General features: G+C 48.2%; 1 protein-coding gene across 2 annotated transcripts; it reads right to left on the reverse strand.

Annotated features, from left to right (window-relative positions):
* Positions 1 to 9755: 9755 nt before the first annotated feature.
* Positions 9756 to 14156, reverse strand: LOC139999068 (urotensin-2 receptor-like). Of its 2 annotated transcripts, none has more exons than XM_072025652.1 (2): positions 13730 to 14156; positions 9756 to 11460 (listed from the first exon to the last, which is right to left on the reverse strand). In XM_072025652.1, the coding sequence occupies exon 2, from the start codon at positions 11314 to 11316 to the stop codon at positions 10168 to 10170; it is 1149 nt and encodes a 382-aa protein (XP_071881753.1). In that variant the 5' UTR covers positions 11317 to 11460; positions 13730 to 14156; the 3' UTR covers positions 9756 to 10167. The 2 variants fall into 2 exon arrangements, with proteins under 2 accessions (XP_071881753.1, XP_071881754.1); XM_072025653.1 differs by lacking the exon at positions 13730 to 14156 and adding an exon at positions 11840 to 13676.
* Positions 14157 to 21152: the final 6996 nt, after the last annotated feature.

Consider the following 21152-nt stretch of genomic DNA (forward strand, 5'->3'; position numbering starts at 1 on the left):
ATGCTGTGCAAAGCTGCTTTGGCACCTTGCAGCAGGAGATGCTTTGAGGCTGCGGGGCAGTGCTAGGCAGATATGATACGCATCTCTGTGGTTGTGGAAGTCTTAGAAAATTCCTTGGATGAATGTCTGTTTGAGTGGCTTTTGATTGTCTCATTGTGACCCTGTACCCAAAGCTTATACTTGCTCCTGCCAAGACTGAAAGGCGGCTCTGTTATCTTTGCTGCTGATCTACCAGGAATGTTAACAAAGCTGCTTTGGAGCTGCCTAGGAGGAATGCGGTGCTTTTGCTCATGTGCCTGGCCATATGTGTGCGCTGAACCCCACACACTGCCTCTGTCATGTACAAAAGGATGATGCAGTAGCTCTTCCACTCTCTTTCACAGTGATAGGACCATGTGCACGTACCCTCTGATATGCATCCTCTCCCCTATGTTGTTGTTCTGCTGTCTATAGATGATTTCCAGTTCCCTCATCAGTAGTCAGCATGAGTCCCTTCCACCCTGCGCCATGCAGGCGCTGCGCAGCCCCCAGGGAGAGCTACAAATTCACAAGAAGCACATAAAAAAATAAAACGGTGTCAGAGAAGCCTCCACAAGAGTACCGCCTTAGTTGGTGCCAGAACAATCCTGTTCTGCATCCCCTGCCAAACTTCGGTCCAAAGAAACATCTGCCATTTAACTCAGCTGGGGTATATTTTTCTTTCATTTAAAAGAGCGCCCTCATAAACATCACTTCAGCTTCTGGGAGGCACGCCAAGGATAACTCGGCATTGTCCTGCTCCTGGGTGAGTGGCAGCATGCTGAGCAGTCTTCACATTTCAGCTCGCCTCCCAGAAGGGCGGGTTTTTCCCTAAGCTCACCCATTCCTGCAGCAAGGAGCTGCTAAATCAAACCTCCTGGTGCTGCAGCTGTTTTGCACTATGCTGAGTAGATGGCTTTGGGGCCTTGGGCGCAGCTCTCAGGTCTCCCTGCTTGTACCCCAATGTTTCTTGCTCCCTGTCCCAACCAACTTGGCAGCTCCTCTCTCTTCTTGAGAATTATTTATTTCAGAAATAAAGGAGGCACAGAACTGGGTGTTAGTTTATGCTAAAGAGAAGGTCCAAGAAGTATACAGCAAGCTGTACTGTTGTTTCATGTGTTGATCTCAAAGGACTGCAGTAAGGAAAGTAAATATAAGCTTTTCTTTATGGACAGGAATGTGGTGGTCCTTGTTCGAGGTCCAGACCTGAGATGGGACCTCAGCTACCCTGCAGGAGAGGCAGAGGGGACGTCCCCACACACTGTCCCTCCTGTTAGGAGCTGAGCAGTTTGAGATGTGTTTTCTTCTGGAGGAGTTTGCTAACCCATAGGAGATGGATATACACAGCCCTTTCACATCCCTGCCTGGCAAACTCAGATACCCAAAGCAGAAGATGTCCTTTCCTCTGTGCACACCTCATCTCACAGCTGTGCATTTAGGATTGCTGTGGGCTGATGTTTCCAGCTCCTCTCCTGGGCAAGCGCTTTTATAAAGGTTGTTGAACCATGGCACATGCGGAGAAGCCCTGTGAGTGGCAGTTTCTCAGCCTTTCAACACTGATATTCAGGTGTAGCTTGTAGGCTTGGATTGGTTGTGGGTGGCTACAGAGGGCAGCAGAGCAGCGCTGGGCAGTGCCATGGATGCTTCGTGCTCCTGAAGCTGAAAATTCAACTCGTGTCTCCTAGAAGAAACAACTGCGTTTAACTAACACCAGGGTCATCTGACAGCAGCCTGCTTTCCTTAGCCGAGATATGCAGGGTAATAGCTAATCCAGTTGGGCAGTGGTTTTACATGTCAGTGATGGATTTCCCTGACCAGCCAGAGAAGCCCTGAATATGCCCAAGCAACTCTTCTGCATGAGCAGCTATTCAGAGAGATCCATTCATTTCACAGCAGGGCAGAAAGGTTGCTTTATTATTCATTGGGAGGAAAAAAAAGTGAAAAAAGATATTCGCTATAATGACTGCGGAGGCATCTGTATAATCTGGCTCAGGGCAGAGCTGCTTTTGAAGACATTGGTCACATTTGTTGCCACCTAAATACCTGCATGTGCTTTGCAGGAGATGCTCAGCATCCTGGGGAGTTTAGATCCTAAATAGGAAAGATGGACAAAGGTTGAGGGAACGTAGGGAACAACAAAGGAAGGGAAACTTTGATAAGAGAATCTTACACAGAAAAAAATGAGTGACTGGCATGGGTTTGCATGAAAATTCTGTGTGTAAGACCCTTTAACTAGAATTTACTGAAGTTCAGCCAACTGTTTGCAGCGCATCCCTGTTGTTTTTCTCTGTTCTGTGGGAATGCACTGAATTTCCTGCTGTGGGAAAGGTACAGGAACCACCTCCTGTCCCTAGGAATGGTATTTTGTTTTGCTGTGGTGGTATAGACTAAGCCTTTGCACCACCAAGGCTTGGGTTTCTTTTTTTTCCCTGATCTGAGAAAAATCCTGGAGCAGTTATTGGTGATTCTCAGCACATCCAGTATCTTCAGAAACTCTACACCCTGTTATCAAAGGCTCTGGGCTTCTCTTTTCAGTTAAGGATTTTAATAGTATAGTTCCTGTAGAATAGGAGAAATAAAATTTTAGTTTTGCAGGGGCTGAATATAGCTTCTGCATATGTTAGTTAAACTTTTTCCTTTATATTACATGGAGCTGCATGGATGGGATGGGGCTGTGAAGCCCTTTCCCAGCTGGGCATACCCCTTACATCCCAGCCCAACCTCCCAGGCAAGGGCAACCACAAAAATCAAGTATATGGGGGTCATTGTGAGCACTGACTGTCCAAAATCCTGCGTTTTGTCCTGCTGCATGGTGCTTTGGTGCCTGTTGTTTTTTCTTAGAGGTTATTTAGCTCCTAAGTCCATCCATTGATCGGGGATAAATGCATAAATGGAAGCTCATCTCTTGCCGTGGTACAGAAGTGTGGCAGCATTAGGGTTTGCTTCAGGGCATGTTCTGTCTTGGCTGGCCCAAGGACAGGTTGTTTTCAGACATAAGTTTCAAATCAAGAATTTTCAGACAGTAGGCAGTGAATCAAGCCCCAGCAGCTTACAAAAATGTTTTCTTCTTGAATTAGCTAAATTAAAGTGTAATCAGTCCTCCAGATAGCACTGATTAATGAGGGTTTGCTAAATGGGAACTGCTCTTACTATTTTTGGTCCATCAAAAAGGGCTGGGGACATGACAATGCTTTAATGAAGCCAGATGGCCAGAGCTGCTCTACTGAAATCCAGCCATGAAGGAGAAGGCTGGAACAGCACAGGCTGCCATGAGAGAAGGGAAGTGTACCATTTTCTGATGCTCCAAGGATTGGAAATTCCACCTTTATGTTATTTTGCATTGTCTCTAATGTGACTTGTGGGTAGACCTCACATCAAATACGGCAAGTCCTAGTAAAGGAATTTGTCGTTCACAAGATCATTTGCTATTTGCTGTCTTGATTGTTATTGATGTGGACAATTGAAGTTTATGTTAAGCAGAGTCAGAATCCAAAACATTTTTTTTTAGCATAACTTTCTATAATAGCATTGGCTCCAATGGAAATCAACTTGTTTGTGTTTTTTAGAGGCTCTAGGGGTTTTTCCCCTGGTAAGCTCGGTTTGCATACAATAAGAAATTCATAACAGACTTTGTACTAACTTTAAAACCTAATTCTTCCGGAGATCCCATCGTGGGCTGTGATGTATCTCTGTCAGCTCTGGGGCTCCCTGGGTGGCCTGGCCTACAACTTTCCCTTGTCCATGGCCTGCATTTTTCAGCCAACACCATTTGGGATCCATCTGCAGCTGCTGATTCCCGTGCAAGTTGTCTGAATATTTTGGCAACGTGCAGAACAAGGATGAAATCCACGAAACTCTTTTCCTCCCTTGCCTTCAGTGAAATTGCTTCTCTTATTTTGAAGTCAGGTCTCCAAAGCAGCTTGGCTGGAGGGATCTCGTAGTGCATCTCTGGTCCCACAGAGAGATTTTCCTGGGGGCAGCTGGGGCTTGCAGCGCCTTTCTCGCCAGTCTGGTTACCCTTGGTACTGAGCCCTGTCCCCACTCTGGGAACAGAACTAAAATTTGCCTCCAAAGATATCACGGAGTGCTAGTGAGTCACCAGCTCACATCAACGTTTTGGATGCAGCAATTCTGTTTGTGTAATGCTTGCAGTTAATGAATTAATGGTGTTATACTCTCTTTCAAGCAATGAACTATAAACTAAACAAGTAATCAGCAGGAGGTTGGCTGGGTGCGTTTCCCTTAGCATTTCAAATAAATGCAAGCACAGGAAAAGCTGGAGCTGCACCGTTGCTATCCATTTGTGCATTGGGATCAGTAACTGAAAGCGATCAAAGCTCCTTGCAAAGGAAAGCCTGGGGAAGGGGTGATTGCTGCTTTGGTTCCCAAAGCTTGTGGGTACCTGCTGCTGCTCTGCTGCGGAAGAAACCCTCTCTGCTCATTTTTCCTTTTGTGGCACAGTGATGAAGAGTTGGGAATCCTTGTAATGTTTCATCTTCAGTTTTACAGGACTCAAATGCTCTACTGATGCTGCTACTTGGCTACTGGCGCTTGCCTTTCTTTTCCATGAGGATTAATTTATTCTGAGGTTCTGTCCATCAGTGGGTGCACCGCTTGTGCTGCCTTTGGCACATCTGCAAAACTGGGTCTGGGATGGTTTGTGGCTGGAGCTGCCACTGGTGCCAGCGAGTTAACTCTCTCCCAGGAGTCAGAGACTGGCTGTGTGACACGGGTGGTGCCTGAACCAGCCAGGCTGCTTGGTAGTCAGACCTGCTGTGATAAATCCTGCCCTGTGTTAGTGGAAGTAATTTTTCTCTATCATCGTGGCAGCTTCTTTCACTGATTTGGTATATATTTGCTGTTATTGTATTATTTGATCATATTTCTAGACAGCTTTATACCAGTCACAGCAGCTACTTGATGTGTAATTAAATCTAATGGCAGTAAAAATTCTGAATGCTTGAGTGTTTTGCTCTTTGAAACTAAATTTATGAGATTTGCACTTCCTCTTGTGGCACAAACATGAGCTCTGCTGGCAGACAGATGGATTTCCAGATGATAAACATTCAGACTGGATTTAGCAGCAAGCCTTCAGCTCACGTATAAAATGCTAACTTTTTTTTTTGCCTGCTGGATTCCCTGCTCTCTGACTGTGGTGCTGGGGTGTCTGTTCCTGGGAACAAACAGTGCACCTCCTGCATTTACCCAGCTGCTGCAGGTCAGTCCCAAAGCTGCACGGGGAGACTTGCAGGAGGTTGGCTGGTGAGGCTCTTGCACACAGTGTGTCGATGTGCTTGTCCTGCAGCATTTTGTGTCAGTGGCTGCTTGAAGTACGGGCTGAAGGAGGCGAAGTAGCTTTGGTGATAGTGTGTGACAGCCTGATGGACTGCAGAACATGAGAGGTGATAAAGTGAGGGAAATATCTCAATTGTGAATGAGAAGTGGCTGGAGTGGCTGAACCATTCTTGATCTTGGTGCCTCTCTGCACAGCTGCCGTGTTTGCTTCTTGCATTGCTGCTGAGCATGCACCTGGTGACTAATTACAGCCCCAAGGTCTCTTTGCTAACGAGTAATGAGTTAGTGGAGAGTCCACTGCTGGACGTGTACAACTAAGATTACATTTCCTCCTATGCATTTCTTTGTTAATATCAGCAATGGATTTATCTGCTGCTCACCACCCACTCAACCATGTATGATTTTTTTCTGCAACATTTGCAGTTGGCTCTCAGCTTTACTATACACTGGAAAATCTAAAATCAGCAACAAATTGCATGCTTTTATTTTACCTCCCCTTCTGCAGCCTGCCTTCAAATATACCTCTCTATTCTTGCAGAATGATGTGTTCTGTGCTGTTACACTGTTTCCTCAATTATCTTGATTCCACCACATTTCTGATATGCCCAAATCAACACCCTTAGCTGCAAACCAGGTGTAGCAGAGCAGAAGGGGGACTTACAGCTCAGGTGTTGAATTTAGAGATGCAAAAGCAATCGGAATGGTTTAGAGGTGAGACTTTCTCCAGGATGTGACAGCTCATGCAGGAAGGAGATGGCACAGCTCCAAATGCCACCCATCACAACCTGGCCACCTGCTGAACCCATGAGGTAGAGCTGGAAAGCATATTTTAACCCAGGCAGACCTTGCACATTTTGTAGTGTAAATGACCCAAAATACAGGTGACCGTTTATTGCCCAGGTGCTTGGGTGCAGGAGCAGCTGTGGAGGAGGGATTGGGCCCTGCTCTGCACATAGGAATTGGGCAGAGGGTGGGTTCTGCGGTGCTCCCTGCCACGGGCACCCACCGTGTCCCAGCAGGGTTTGGACAGATGGATGCACAGCACCATGAGCTGTCCTCTGAGCAGTGCTACTGGAGACCTGGGATGCTTTGTAAAAATCCTGTGGTTTGAGCAAAACAGAGAGAAGGCATCCTAAAAATCAAATGTAAGCGAACAGAGGAGTAAAACTTCATTCTGAAGTGAGAAATTGTGCTGTTTTGCCTCCTAAAGGCTAAAATGAGACAATTCAGTATTTGAGGGGAAGAAAAAAAAAAAAAGATTCTTCAATTTCTGGGCAAATTTGCAAATAGTTTAAATAAACAGAAACGTCATCCTTTTGTGGCAAAGGCACTGTCCAGCTGAAAACCTTGCCTGGCCCCAGCTGTGCTTTGTGCCTGTTTCAGCCACCAGAGTGGGTACTGACCCTTCCCAGCCTGCAGAAGCACAGAAAGAGCTGGCCTCTGTGTCCTGGTCCTTTTGAACAGCCTGCACTGCTCTGCTTGCAACTAGACTTTTGTTGAATCTTAAGATGTTGCTAAATGTTCACTGGCTTAAACTAGAAAAAAATAAAATTATATATAATGCATAAATTGCATAAATAAATATTTTTATTATATCTATAATTTTTATTTATTTATTTATTTTGCATTTTGACTTCTAGCGTCTGGAGTCGAGCTGGTACCATCCAGCCTGTGGAGCACTGAATGCCCTGGGGATGGTGGGATTTAAGACATCAGGTTGTTGAATTCACTCCTGTTCTCACTCAGTGGAGACGAACCAAGGAGTAAATATTAGGATGCAGGTGTAGGGGCATGGTCTGGGGTCAGCAGGTACACAGCCATGCATGCACACATTCAATTTCATATTCCTGTGATCTGTTTATACAAACCCAGTGGCAAAAATTAGCTCTCAGATCTGTGACTGATAATAGTTTTCTGCAAGGAGGAATAATTGCTTTATGGCTGTAATTAACAAGGAATTCATCTGCGTCTCGGAGGAGGCAGTTCCTCCTTTGGATTTCACAGGCTCACCCATTTACATGCAGAGGCTGTTTGGTTTCAGGAACAGGACAGCTGCCTGATGTTTGGTGTCTGCGTGGCTGATACCCCAGAAGTTAGCTGGGGACACAGAGCTGAGGCAGAAGCTGCTTGTGAATAGCTCAGAGCCTTGCTTTTACCTGCAGACTTGGAATAATATTCCTTATTGTTGCCTGTGCTGGATGTTTTGCGGAAAAAAAAATGTTTTTTGCATCAGAATTGGTAATGTAAGCATGGGAAGTGCAAGGCATGTTTCTTCCTGGGATTCCACGATGTATGGGGGGAAACAAATATCGGGCTGATAGTCAATGGAAAAGGACTGATGGGGTGTATGGGACCAAAAGGCTAAAAAGCCGTTAAAAACAATAAGAAGGTTGCAAAAGGTAAGAAAAACAAAGGGAGGAATTAAAGATTAATAGCAGTTGTATGAAATGAGTAACAGATACCTGATAGTCTGTGAACCCGTAGCACTCAGCCAGTGAGGAACCAGGGGATAAGAGTGAGAGTTAGGAAACAGGGTGTAGAGGATGTGAAAGCTGAGATGCCTGCCATTGCAATCAAGAATAAAACGTTACTTCACTGGGGTCCTTGCCTGAGCCTGTGCTGTTGGCTAGTGAGTGTTTCACAGATGTGAATGTTTGAAGGTGGGGAGAGAAAAAAAAAAAAAGAGAAAATAAAAACATAAAAGCCAGCCTGGTGTGGGAATTGAAAGGCTTGAATGAAACATCTCATCTTTCAAGGAGGATCCAGTATTGACAGAAAGTCACCTGCAGTCATTCCCTGACTTGGGGGTGTCATTATTTCTCTTGCCTTTATTGTGCTGATTTGACAAACACACTGCCAGCCCCTGCGGAGAGCGCAGCTCCGGCTGCAATCGAGAGCCGGGGCTGGGTAACCTCTGGGGAGGCAGGGAGCCCCGGTCTCCTCCCTGGGCATGGCAGGACCTCCAGCATGGTCCCACTCCTGCTGTTTTTAGGGTGTTTGGATGTTTTTGCAGTGGCAGACTTGTTGCAAATGTTTTCTGTGAGATGCATTGGTTGTGGTGGGCTTGGGGAAATTAACGGAGCAGTCCTGCTGGGGACAGGGGGTTTTGGCTGACCAGCTCTGGTGACAGATCCCCTCCTGTGCCTTTTGGTCATTCTTTGGCACCGTCCTCATTGCTGTGCAAAGCCTAGATGAGCTGAGATCTTTCCAAACACCCACCCTTTTTGACTCTGATCTTAGAAAATATAGACTCTGCTTTCCAAGAGCTCAACCCACCGTGTCTTTCCTTCATAGTGAGGGGAGCTGCTGGTGCTGAGCTTGGCTTGAGCTATTCCTGAGCAAGAAGCAATTAAAATTGCAATCTCAAAAAGAAAGAAAAGAGGCCAGATTTTACATTGTCTTATGATAAAGACCTAACTACATAAGTGACCATGTTAACTGCCCTGAAGAGGAATAGGTGGTTAAAAACTAAATTCAATTCCTGTATAAGCAAATTCAGCTTGCTGCACGCCGGAGGATTGCACTGCAGTTCTGAATTTGCTCCTGAGCATTAGTCTGTGACCGGCTCCATGGCTTGGTTAGAGTTGTGCTGGCACTGCATCCCTGTATCCTTGCTAACGAGGTAACAGGGCTAATGCAAGCAGAGGACTCCTGCACGGATGTTGGCAGCGCCCCAGAGAAGGGACTTTTAGACTCGCTGGAGAAGCGCCAAGCATCACGGAGGGGATATTTAGCCTAATGATGCTTTATCATCAGTGAAAGCCAGGACAGGCAAAGTGTTCTCAGTGCAGGCAGGACCACATTCGCATTTTGTAGCAGTAAAGCAAAATCATCTGTGAACAGAGCAAGTGATCTTGGTAATTAGGGAACTTTTGCTTTTATAATTGAGTGTATTAGAGACTTCTGCTAGCACAGCTCACCGGAGCTCACATCTCCTCACCCCCTCTTCTCCCTCTGTCCTTTCTCCCCGGACTCAGGGATGGAGGTCTGGTTCGTCTGGCTGTGTTTGATGATGGGAGCCCTGAGAACAACAGAAGTGGAGGTTCCTGATCCTTGCTTGAAGGAGGGAAGAGGGCAGATACACTGGCAAAGGAAACTGGAGCTGGAAACTGGAAAGCTTTCCACCGGCAAAGGAAAGGTTTGTCAAGGACAGATGATACTCCCCCCCGTTAGTGCTCATGTTTTTGGGGGTCAGTGCATGAGGGGATGCTGAGTGTCCCCTGAATTTGGCACTGTCATGGGAATTCTGTCTCGTTAGCAGGAGTCACAATATACTGCAGCAGCTGCTCAGCTACAGACATCCATGTGAGTTAAGCATTAAGCCCAGCGCATACGTGAGAGTGTACAATAAATGTGAAGGCAACCAAAACCAGGAAAAACACCCCTGGACATCCCTCATCCAAGCTGTCCAATTCTACCCCAAATTCAAGCTGGATTGCATATCACAACCATCAGCTGCTTTGTCTTTATTTCACTGTTTTCAGTTCTCATACAAGTACTAATCTAGCATTACTGCTTTAAAAAGAACAAACTACAGCCATTCACGGGATAACATAATTTTAAACTCTGTGAGACAGCTGATACTATTAAAAAACATGGCCCTATAATAGGTTTTCATTATTGATAGCTACTTGAGGAGACACACACTATAAAATATAAAGATGAAAAGCGAAAGGCTATTTGCGAGCTTCAAATCAGCGGCGTTGGAGGAAATGAGAACAGACAAACGGCACAGCCTCTGGACTAAATGTGTGCACATTATGGAGCTGCTAAGGCTTTGCCTTTACAATATACACTTTAAATCAAAGCAACATTGAAGTCAATATTGATTGTTCTTCGAGATGTGTTTTACCTTCAGGCACTGCTGTTTCCCAAAGGAGCATGAGCAAGAACGTACGTCTCTGTGCAGTGCTGGCTGCTTGTGGACAGGGATCTCCCTGAAATCCTCTGAAACCGATTTCTCCTTTGGAAGTACCCACTGCTGCTGCTGAGGGTCCGCTGCCTGTTCTTCAGGTACTCCCGGTAGTTTTTGGTGAGCAGGGTGTAGAGGAAGGGGTTGATGCAGCTGTTGCTGTAGGTCAGGCAGGTTGTCAGGTAATTAATGTTCTTCATCACCTTGGGAGATAGAGGGAAGGATTCGTAATACTGGAAGAGGAGCTGCCATATCCAGAAAGGCAGGAAGCAAGCCCAGAACACCAGCACGATTGTGAAGATTAAATAGAGCACCTTTTGGTTTGGCAGCCGCTTGGTCTGCTTGAAGGATGCTGTTTGTGACACCCAGTAAATCTTAGCTAGTCGGATGTAGAGGTAGCCAATGATTACCCCTGGGCCCACAATGCTGGTGCCAAAGAGGATGGTAAGATAGACTTTGTAGGACAGCTTGCTCCAGGTGGGCAGGCAGATGCTTTTGTTGTCCCTTTGCACCAGCTGGATCATGATGAGCATTGGGAGAGTGAGCAGCAGCGATACCAGCCAGATGACAACAGCAATGGCCTTACGGTAGCTCTTGGACCTCTTCACCGTGTCAAGGGGCTTCAGCACAGCAAAGTAGCGCTCTGTGCTCATGACTGTAAGGGTGAAGATGCTGGCGTGCATGGTGAGGAAGTCCAGACTGAACAGGATGCGACAGCCAACATCCCCAAAGTACCATTTCTGGATGAAGTAGGTCCCAACGATGAAGGGGATGGTGAGAAGGTAGAGGAGGTCTGCCAGGGCGAGGTTGATGATGTAAATATACATGGAGGCAGATGACCGCAAGTAGTGGCACATCACCAGCAAGGTGTAGACATTGCCGGTCACCCCAATCACACACATCAGGGAGAGGATGGTCCCGATGGTGCAGATGGCAATCATGTCCTCCATAGAACCAGTGGCTGGCACGCCGGCCCCGGTGGCGTTGGTGGAGGCATTGGGTCTGATTCTGAACAGGCTGCTCTCGCTGGTGTCTGTCACCATGTAGGGGGTTGCAGAGAAGTGGCTCTCCAGCTCGTCGGTTAGGGACATCCTCCTGGCCTTTGAATGTCAGAGGCTTTGCTCATGCCACAGGTTTTTGGAGAGCTGTTCTTCCTGTTCTGAGAAACGCGACTGCTGGGAGCTGGTGAACCATTGCTCAGTGGGGTCTCATCCAAGGAAGATCTGCATCGTCCACTAGAGGAAAGACATCAGAAACCAACAGATTAGAATCTGGCAGAGCAACACAACCTATTGGTCAGAAGCTACCTGTCCCTGAGTATGTCTTTACTGCCTGCACATACCAAAGGTCTGCATTGAGGCCACTCATGCAAGGCTTATGCTGTCATTACGAGAGCACAGCTCTGAGGAGTGACATTTTTTAGTGTGCATGGAAAAGAGAGGAGAGATCGTGCAGATATTTGGAACCACTTGCTGCAATCTTTAAAGTTAGTTTGGGGTTGGGGAAGAAAAGTATCCTTCCTAAATTCATAGTGCAAGTGCTGATAAGCTCTTTGCTAAGCTCTTAACGTGAAGGAGTCCAAGACCCAAAAGGGAAAACAAACTTCTTATTTACCATTTGCAGCTAAAGGGAATGTATCACAGGGAATAGATGACAAAGTCCAGCATTTCTGCAGTGCTTTCCCTGAACAGCTTTCCTTGAATGAGAAGCTCCTGCTATGTCGTGACCTGCAGTTTCCAGTTGTCGAGTGATGGAGAAAAAATGCATTTTCTGTACATAGCGCAAGCTGTAGGTTGCGCTGTGAGCTTCAGGTATGTGTAAACATGGTTCTTTTCATGTGCTCTGTCAAGTGTGAGCCCACAGATGTTTGTGTGCCCATGCAGAGAGATCTATTTCAGACAGTCCTGTCTGCGAATATGTCTTATGCAGCGGGCTGTGAGATTGTTTTGCAGCGCTTTAGGCAGGTAGTCGCTCTTTGTACACGGGAGCTTTTGGTTAGCTCAAGCCCAGTGTTGTATAAATCATGACTGTTGCTTTGAATTTGTGCTGGCTTGGGGTGTAGGCAAAAGAATATCGAACCTGCTTCAGAAAAACACACGAAAAAGTACGTAAAACACCAGGATTTTAAGGCATAACGAGAAGCCTGTACCAACGTAAAGGTCACTGCACTCAGAAATGTTTGCAGTACATATTTTACGCAGCTCAGGTTGTCTATTCATTTAGAAAATGCTGTGAGAGCAGGTGCTGGACTGCCTTGTCCTTGCAGGGCTCCACAGGCAAAGACATCCCTCTGCCTGTTCTGTGGGGCAGGTTGGGTTGGTTTTACTGACTCCATTGCCATCTTCATCCTGCTTGCTCCTTGGCAGGACGGCAGCACCGTGCCCTGCTCCAGCTGTCCTTGGGTCAGAGACCCTGCCAGTGACCACAGTAGCACTAGAGGACAGGTAATGTTCATCCTCTTCATGACTTGCCCTCATTTTATCTTCTTCCCATTACCAGGTGATGGAGATTTCATGCAGAAAGTCTGCAGAAAAGAGGGCAACCTAGCACAGACAGATTTCTCCTTCCTGAATGGTTGGGATAGGGGTGCAAAGAAGGCAGAAATGCTACACAAAGCCCATTTCCCTCCCATGTCCCTCAGGTACAGACATCCGAGGGGGAGAGGTGACGCATGGTCTGGCAGTGGTCAGTTCTTTGGGAGGTTGCTTCTCTTGACTGATCTCCATCAGCTTCACTCAGCTTTTCTGCACCCTGCAAACCCAAATCTGCCTTCTCCCTGCCGTGCTGTGCAATCCCTCCTGCTTGGCTTTGGGCATGTGCAGCCAGCCCATCCACGCACCGGCTGGCTCCCTCATCGTCTGCCTCATCTATGCTCCTGTACGAGCTGTGCTGGCAGCACTAGCGTCAATGCGTGGAGGAGACGCAGATGCTCAGGGGCTCTGCCTGCTCCTCTGCCACACGGTCACCAGCAGGCTTGGTTGGAAGGGAAGAGCTCTGCATGGGATGCTCCAGCTAAGCCAAGCTCCGGTGACACGCAGCTCTTGGGTACGGTTGGATTTGTGCTAGCTTGTTTTCAGGAGCAAGTTTCCATGACCCAGGTGCTGGCTCTTTGCAGCTGCCTTACTTTGTGCTCTGGGCACTTGTAGCAGGTTTGTGTCGTGCCTGTGCTCATAGGTGCAGGTCCCTGTGTGACAGCTCCTGCTAGAGAGAGCTCCCGCACCACGACTGCCTGCTCTGCTCCTTCACCAAACCTGCATTTTGCTTCATTCATAAAATCACTACAGCGCTAATTCAATTCAAACACTCCAGCTATCTGCAGGCAGAGCTCAGAGCTAGGCAGGTCCTCGTTCCTAGAGGATGAAAATTGTACAGATTGGGGAAACCTTGCATCGCTTTAAAGTTATTGGCATTGCTGCACTCAAACATGCATGCATACACACAAACACATGCAGACACACACAATAAAGAGCCTGCTCTTCCAAGCAGCCATTCAAAGTGTCTTACGGTCTAAGCAATTTTCTCAGCCATTCCTGCCTTTTCTTCTATGTTATCAGCACCGAGGGGCACCGTGCACATTCCAGTAGCAACGAACATAAAGGAATTCGTTCTGTTCAAATCTTGCTTTTATATCCAGCAGGTGAAGTTTCCTACAAGAAACAGAATAAAAATGTAGCTGGTACTTCTAAAGCTGAAACTTAAAAAAAAAAATAAAAAAAAAATAAAAAAGAGAATCCTCTTTCATGGGAAGACAACGCCAGCTCCCCGTGCTCCGTCGCATCTGGAAAGGCAGCAGCAGAAAGGAGCGTGCTACCTCTCTAAGTATGTTTGAAATCTGTGCGCTCTTAATACTCTCATTCTCCTCCCTTCACTCACGCCTGCTATTTCTGTTACTCGGTGACGTTAGGCATAGCGTGGCTTTGACTGCAGCCGGCAAAGAGCCTTTTTAAAGCAGCAGTATTTGGATAGCTGGGGCTGGCTGAACCCACTCTCCCTGCCTGGCTGTGAGCCAGCTGGGGCTGCGAGGTGTTGGTGCTGTGTTCATCTCAGGGCTGGTGATAAAAGAGCTGCCCCTCCTTATGTCACAGAGAAGGGCACAAACATCTTGTGTTGCCTGAGCAAAATCACTGTGTCTGGGCACAGTGGCTGGGCCAGGGAGGGTTAAATTCCTGCGGGAGGGTCGGCTGCCCACGGAAATGGCGAGCTCCTCCATTCGGAGATCAATTCCAAAACGAAGCCAAAGTTTATTTGGGTTGGACAGCGTATTCACAAACGAATCTGTGCGGTGGTATCATGCACGACAGCATCTGAGATATTTCAGGCTGGCAATAACAAAACGCTGTCCAGGTTGTTTGGGGGTCGGCTGCTTGCCTTTCCCTGCGGATCTCGAGGAGGTAAAGACAGAGCAGGATCACCCAAGCTCCTCGAAAACCTCATTGTGAGGAAGGGGCTGGTGCTGAGAAATGCTGAAGCTAACTTGAGATTATTTTGTTAGCATCTGAATATTGGGTTGGTGACCTGTACACCATGGGATTGCTTTTCCTCACGGTTCCCTGCTCTAGCTCTGTGCAACGGGGGAATTGCTTCTGATGTATGGGAGGTGAGGAGCATCTCCCAGGGTCGCTGCAGCTGGACATGGGTGTGTGGGAGATACCCACTGCAGTTTCACCTGTTTTTATTCAGGTGGCTACTAAAAGGAGGTGCCAATTCCTGGCACGGGGCTCCAGGGAGGCAGCAGCTGTCCCTGGCTCTGCACTCGGTCCCTCCTGCATTGCCCTGAGAAACTAAGAGCTGTTTCCTCCTCAATCTCTTTCTCTGGGTGCATGTGTTGTGTTGTCTCTGTTCTTGGTCTTTTATACTCCGCCTTCTGGGAACTTCCAGATGCATCTCCTCTCCAAGGTCTTGGCTTCCTGCAGCATGAGCCCAGTTTGGGAAAGCACTCACTGTCTAAATGGTGCTTGGGCTGCCTGGGGGACAGTGGTGACACCTGGGAAGGGTCTTGATGACCAACTGCAGCTGTGCCCGCATGGGGCAGCTGGTGCTCAAAGCAGAGACCTGGGCTTTTGCATCTGGGGAGGATTCAGGTTAGGAACAAATCCTCATGGGGAGGCTGGAGTTTGCAATGAAAATACATTTCATGTTAGTGGCTCTTAGAAGGACTGGCTGAGCCCTAAAACCCCAGCCCAAGCACCTCGGTGTAAGGGTGTTTTGCTCCAAAGATTTGCTCTAACTCTGCATTTTGTGTGTCTCTCTTGGCAAATCTTTGGCAAAGTGTGAAGGCAATTCATGTGGCACGTTCTTCTTCCCATACAAAGCAGGGACAACCTGCTGGTGTCCTGAAATCCCTTGCTGGTCTTCGTGTAACCCAAAGGATGTGTCCCCATCTGGCCAACCCATCGCTTCCCTGGACCTGTTGGTCCCAACCTGCTAGTTTCTTTTAGGTGTTCAGACCTGGAAAATGTTGTACCAGTGCGTGCTGGTTTTTCAGGAAACGTTATTGCTGTTGGGGCTGCTGTCAGAGCAAGCTGAGCCCCCAAATGGTCGGAAAACTCCTGTGGGCTGCTGGAGCCATTTGAGGAGGTGTCTGGAGAGATGCTTGAGAGCGATGTTGTGGTGTCAGGTTCACAGCCCTGGCTCAGAGGGTTGTTTGTGATTGTAGTTTTCTTCTCCTGTTTCCTTTACTTTCCTCATCTGTAAAACAGAGATCATTGCACTCACTCATCTCCCGGTGCCTCAAGTTTCAGGGTTTTTCACATTTGTCAGATGCTTTTAGAGCTATAGGCAGGAGTCCCAGCCAGCAGGATTTGTAACAGGGCTGGGAACCGTGCAGTAAATATCGGATGAAGGTAGGAGCCCTCTGAGATATGGACTAGGTCTGTTTAATTATTCAGGCAGCATCTGTAGCCACGGGGTTCAAGTTCTGCACAGGAGCCTTCTGAAGGGACTGCAGTGGCAATAGCTGTTGTTATTCTTTTAAACGCAGGCAAAAAAAACCTGTTTACATCTTCAACATAACTTACGCCAGCAGTTCGTGAGTTTGATTGTGTTTGGTTACTGGTTCAAACTTCACTGAACCAGACAAACCCCTCATGCCCCCCGAGCTGGGCTGTGCACCCCACCAGTCCTGTACCTGCCTCCCCCTGTCTGCACAGGGCCCGTGGACACTTTTGTTCTGCTTTTGCTGGGACAGCTTTGAGACCAGCCTCACTAGCAGCCGTGGGCTCCCTTATGCTGCAAGCTGAGGGATTCCTGCAGGACAGCTTGCCTACAAATCACATTTTCAAAATGTAAGTGCTGCTCCCCCCGTGCAGGGAAGAGCTTGTAGAAATGCAGCCAGAAATTGATAAAAGAAACAAATCTCATAAATGTGTCTGCATTCTTGGTCTGGGTCAGGTCTAGAAACATGCAAGCCTGGATAAGACGGGATTCTCATTTGCCTGACTTGGTTTACTCATTTCTGCACGCGACCTCCACTAATGCTCGTAGCAGTCAGGACGCCGTGTGTGCCTTGTCTCTGCTTCAGATGTTATCGTGGTCGCACAGAAATTCGTTTTAGCTTCAGAGAAACTGCCTGACTTTGGGGCAGCCCAGAGGAGACCGAGCATTTGCTGATGTGGATTAAACTGAGGTCTCGGGAGGGCTTCACATGACTCGTCTTCCTCCGCTAGGGTCACAGCGGGCGGTCGGGGGCAGGCTCTTCCCATGTCATACCTTGTGTGACAGCACCCAGGAGACAAGTGCTGAGCCCAGGACCACCACCGTGAGCACCACGCTGACAGCCGGAAGCAGCTCCCAAGGCAGAACACTGCTGAGGTGGTGACTCCAGCAGGACACGGTGCTCCCTGGGTCACCTCTTTAAATCCCAGACTTAAATCCCTGTTCCAGCTCTTAATGGTCTTGGCACATGTAAATGCGATGTCCAAATTCCCAACTGCTTTTCTCATTCTTCCTGTTATTTGTCCCCAACAGTGAAAGAGCCACCCAAACTTAGCCAACGCATTTGGAGACCTCACTTAACTTTTTGGTATTTTTGTTTCCTTCCTTTCTTTTTTTTTTTTTTTTTTTTCTTCTCCTCCTCCCCCAAACAAGAAACTTCCGTTGTCCTTTCCGAGGCGGTATTGCTTTGTTCTTGGCTAGTCTGTATGAAAGTGAGACTCTGGAGGCTGCAATAACCAGCTTGTTTTCCCTCATCCAGGATCCCTTACAGGGACACCAGGTTTACAGATGCTCTGCTTGGGGAGGGCATTCATCTCTTGCTGAGCTCTGCCAGCCCAGGATTTCTGTGCTGCTGACAGCTTTTCTGTTGCACGGAGGTGAATTGCACAGACAGTCCAAGAGGTGGTGCTGGAAGGGGACCGAGAAGTGCCATGCCAGGCTGTTAGCTACCTCATCTGTGCTGGTTTTGGCCCAAACAGTGCCACTGCCCAGGGCAGGGAAGCAAATGAGGCATTCTGTGCTGGTGTACTGGATTTTGTGTAGGGAAAAGGGCTCAAGCTCTGACTCCCTGGGATTTGTAGGTAAAAGCTGCACAAACCCCATCCCTGGATCTTTGTGCAAGCTGGTCCTGCAGGGATGGGGCCAGAGCTCCTCTAGCTCTCCTCTTGGGACTGCTGCTGAATCTCTAATGAACTGTTGCTCCTCTGTCTCCTGAATTTCACCTTGCTGTTACTGGGATCTCATCAAGCTCCCAGAAATGGCATAGATTTAGGACTCCTGTGAGGTCCGAAGCTTGCTGTAGGATGCTGGAAGCTGCCCTGAATCCATTTGGGGTGTGGTGGGGTGAACTCTTCCAGGACGATGTGGTCATGGGCTGGTCCCTGCAGTGCTGGTGTTCCCCTTGAGGCTCAGGTCACTGCGTTCCTGGGAGGCTGCGGCGTGTGCTGGGGGCTTGACCAAACAGCACGGCTGGGTGAAAACCTTCCTGCTAGCGGGGAGGCAGAGCAGTGGCCACGCTGCTTGGTGGTTTGCACCTAACGCTTGTGCTGTTTACAAATTTCTAAAGTACTTATGATAATACCAAAGGACCACCTTACAAATGCAAACAAGAACTTAAATACATTGATTTGCAATAGATTTAAGCTTGACAAGTCTGCTTTGCCCAATCCATTTACCCCTCAGTGTGTTCACAAATGCAGCCTACAGGGACAGGATCAGTGATTAGATCTAGCCCAAGTCCTGTGATTTTCATCAGCATACCAGCAGTGCCTTACTGGAGCACAGGTTTCTGAGGCTTTGCCCCCTAACTGATTACAGTTACACGCACCCATTGTTACTCACTTGTTCTGCCTTTTTTTTTTTTTTTTTTTTTTTTTTCCAAGCTCTTTGGTCCTCTGCCACCATTAGAAACCGTCACGTAACCGCCTGCGTCCCAGACCTGAGATCTGTGAAAAAGACAAAGTGCCCAGGACATACCAAGGATGGAGATAAGGTTGCATATATTTCATACCAGTAGAGGAAATTGTGATCAGCTGTAAGTGGGTTTTATATCTCACATCAGTAATTAATACGGCTGCTTGTTCGTTTGTCTCAGTCAAGCATGTCCCTGGATGGGTGCTGATGTCTGCAGGGGGAGGGACGGATCCTGTCCGTGCCTGCCTGTGCTAAGTTGTAGGCTGATCTGAGCCTCGACCACTTCTGGGAGAGGTTTTAGCAGTGCTAAAACTGTTTTGGCAGTGTTATAGCTACTTTGGCAGTGCTTATAACTGGGTGCTGCTACAGGAAATAAGCTGGTGGCTTTGATGACAGCCGTCTGCACTACATGGCATGGTTGTTTTGTCATTTGCCCAGCTGCCTCATGAAAACCTTTAAATCAAGAGCCACAGAGGTGTGGGTGCTCAGGGCAGGCAGGTATAGGTGGACAGAGGAGGTCTCGGGGTAGAACCTCTGCAGCACAAAGGGGTTTGTCCTCAGCAATATTTCACATTTCCCTCTGCACCCAGTCATTGTATTTAAGTTATTTTGAGAGTAACTGGAATAGGAGGGCACAGTGCCTTTATTCTCTTTATTTGAATGCACTCAAGATTAACAAACAAACAAACCAAAAACTGCACTAGCCTTCTGGAAATCTTCCAAAGCATCATCAGAAAAGCCTTGGGGAGTTGAGCTAAGCTCAGCCAAGCCCTTTCCACAGGATAAAACTTATGCAAAAGACAAAAGTTTCTCCCCATTGTTACCCATATCTTGCACAGCACCTCCCAGTTCATGTCTGCGTGGCTGTGCTGACTGCTCCAATGCTTTGTAGTTTGGCTCAGTGTCCTCAGCCATCCCACCCTTCCCTCCAGCACTCTGTTCCCTCCTGGGGGAGTATTCCACGTTTCTCAGTCTGGTTCCTCCTTGTGGCTAGGAATTAGAGGATTCTGGAAAATCTTTGTGAGGTCAGAAAGCTTGTGGGAAAAGTCAGGCTCCCACCATTTCCAGCAGAATCTCCTGTTGCTGATCCTGAGTGTTTTCCCAGCTCTGGCTGCCTGTGGCTGGCAGCAAACGTTTCTCCTGGAGCCTTCAAAAACCTCTCACAAGACACGCAAGGTGCAGCAGGAAGGGTTGTCTGGCAGCATGTAAAAATAGCAAATGTCATTGCACAGAGCGTGTGCTGCTGCGGTGGCATTTGCCGTGCTGTACACTTGGGAGCAGGGCCCGAAGGACCGGGGATGGTGGCAGGTGGTAAAGGCCACCCCATGAAGCGGTGGATGGAGATGGAGACGTGCCCTGCTGAAGGTCACAGTGGTGCTGCTGATGGGGATGGACAGCAGTGGTTCAAGTGGGCTGCAGGACAGGCTGGGCCTCCCACTGACCAGATGATTTGATAAAGGCTCACTTTTCATTGAAATCCAGCAGTGCAGCACCTGCCCAGGCATGGTGAGCCCCAGGCTGCTGGAAAGAGGAAGATCCTGAGCTAAAAGCGCTGCCAGAAGTGGCAGGCGTTAGTTCAAAGACACCAAAGCTCATGCTAGTTTTAGGCAGAGAGGTTTCCCCCCTGCAGGTTGCGTCCTGTGATGAGGAGCAGGCAGCATGCGTGTCTCTGTGCCAGTGAGTCAGTCCCTCACTGTGGGGACCGGTGTGTCCCCAGGACGGGGTCTGGGTGGCAGAGATGGACCCAGCAGGGCTGGGATGGCTGTGTGGCTGCTGGCCACAGAAGCCAGAAGGGCCACAGCATTTATTCCTTTGTTGTTTTTCTAGTTAGAAGGATGAAGCATTCATTTAGTCATTGGCATGTTATTCCAGAGGGAAATTCTCCTGGAAATGCTCTAATGGTGACAAAGGGGCTTAATTCCCCAGTAGAAAGCAGAAGGAAGATCCAGCAGGTGCCTGGTTTCACAGTCAGAGCATCTATTTATTGTTTCAAAATGCTTCTTTGTGCCTCGATTTGGTCCCAAGTAATGCTTTGATTAACAGAGGTAGCGAACATAGTGATCTGGGGCCTGAGGATGGGCTTGGAGATGGGATAACTGAGGGCAGCTCCCAGCACTGATCTGGAGCTGCAAAGGTCTGCAAAGGGCATTCTGCCTGGCCACAGTCCGATCAATGCCTTTTGCCCCTGTGGGACCCACCGGTTGTGCGTAACTCGATTTATCAAGTATTTGCACCATTGTGGTGCAGCACAGCAGTGGCAGCCCACGCCTGGGGAGATGCTGCCAGTGCTGGGCGCATCCTGCCCCGGCTGTGCTGAGCTGCTCAGACAGTATCCGCCGGCACTAAGAGGATGTCCTCCTCCTCCTCAGTGCTCCTTCACTGCTCTCACCTCTCTTTACCTCTGTGTGTAGGCACAGCATCCTTCCCGGATATCCCCACCACCCATCCTTTATTTTTCCTCTGCTGATTTCCCAGCCGGAGCTGAGCCCAGCTGCTCCGTATCATGGGAAAGCTTCTGGCAGCAGGCACTGTGAAGCCACCATGTAAAAGTCACCACAGAGCTCTGTCATAAAATGCCCTT

This window comes from Anas platyrhynchos, chromosome 19, assembly GCF_047663525.1.
Source record: "Anas platyrhynchos isolate ZD024472 breed Pekin duck chromosome 19, IASCAAS_PekinDuck_T2T, whole genome shotgun sequence".
Classification (NCBI taxonomy): domain Eukaryota; kingdom Metazoa; phylum Chordata; class Aves; order Anseriformes; family Anatidae; genus Anas; species Anas platyrhynchos.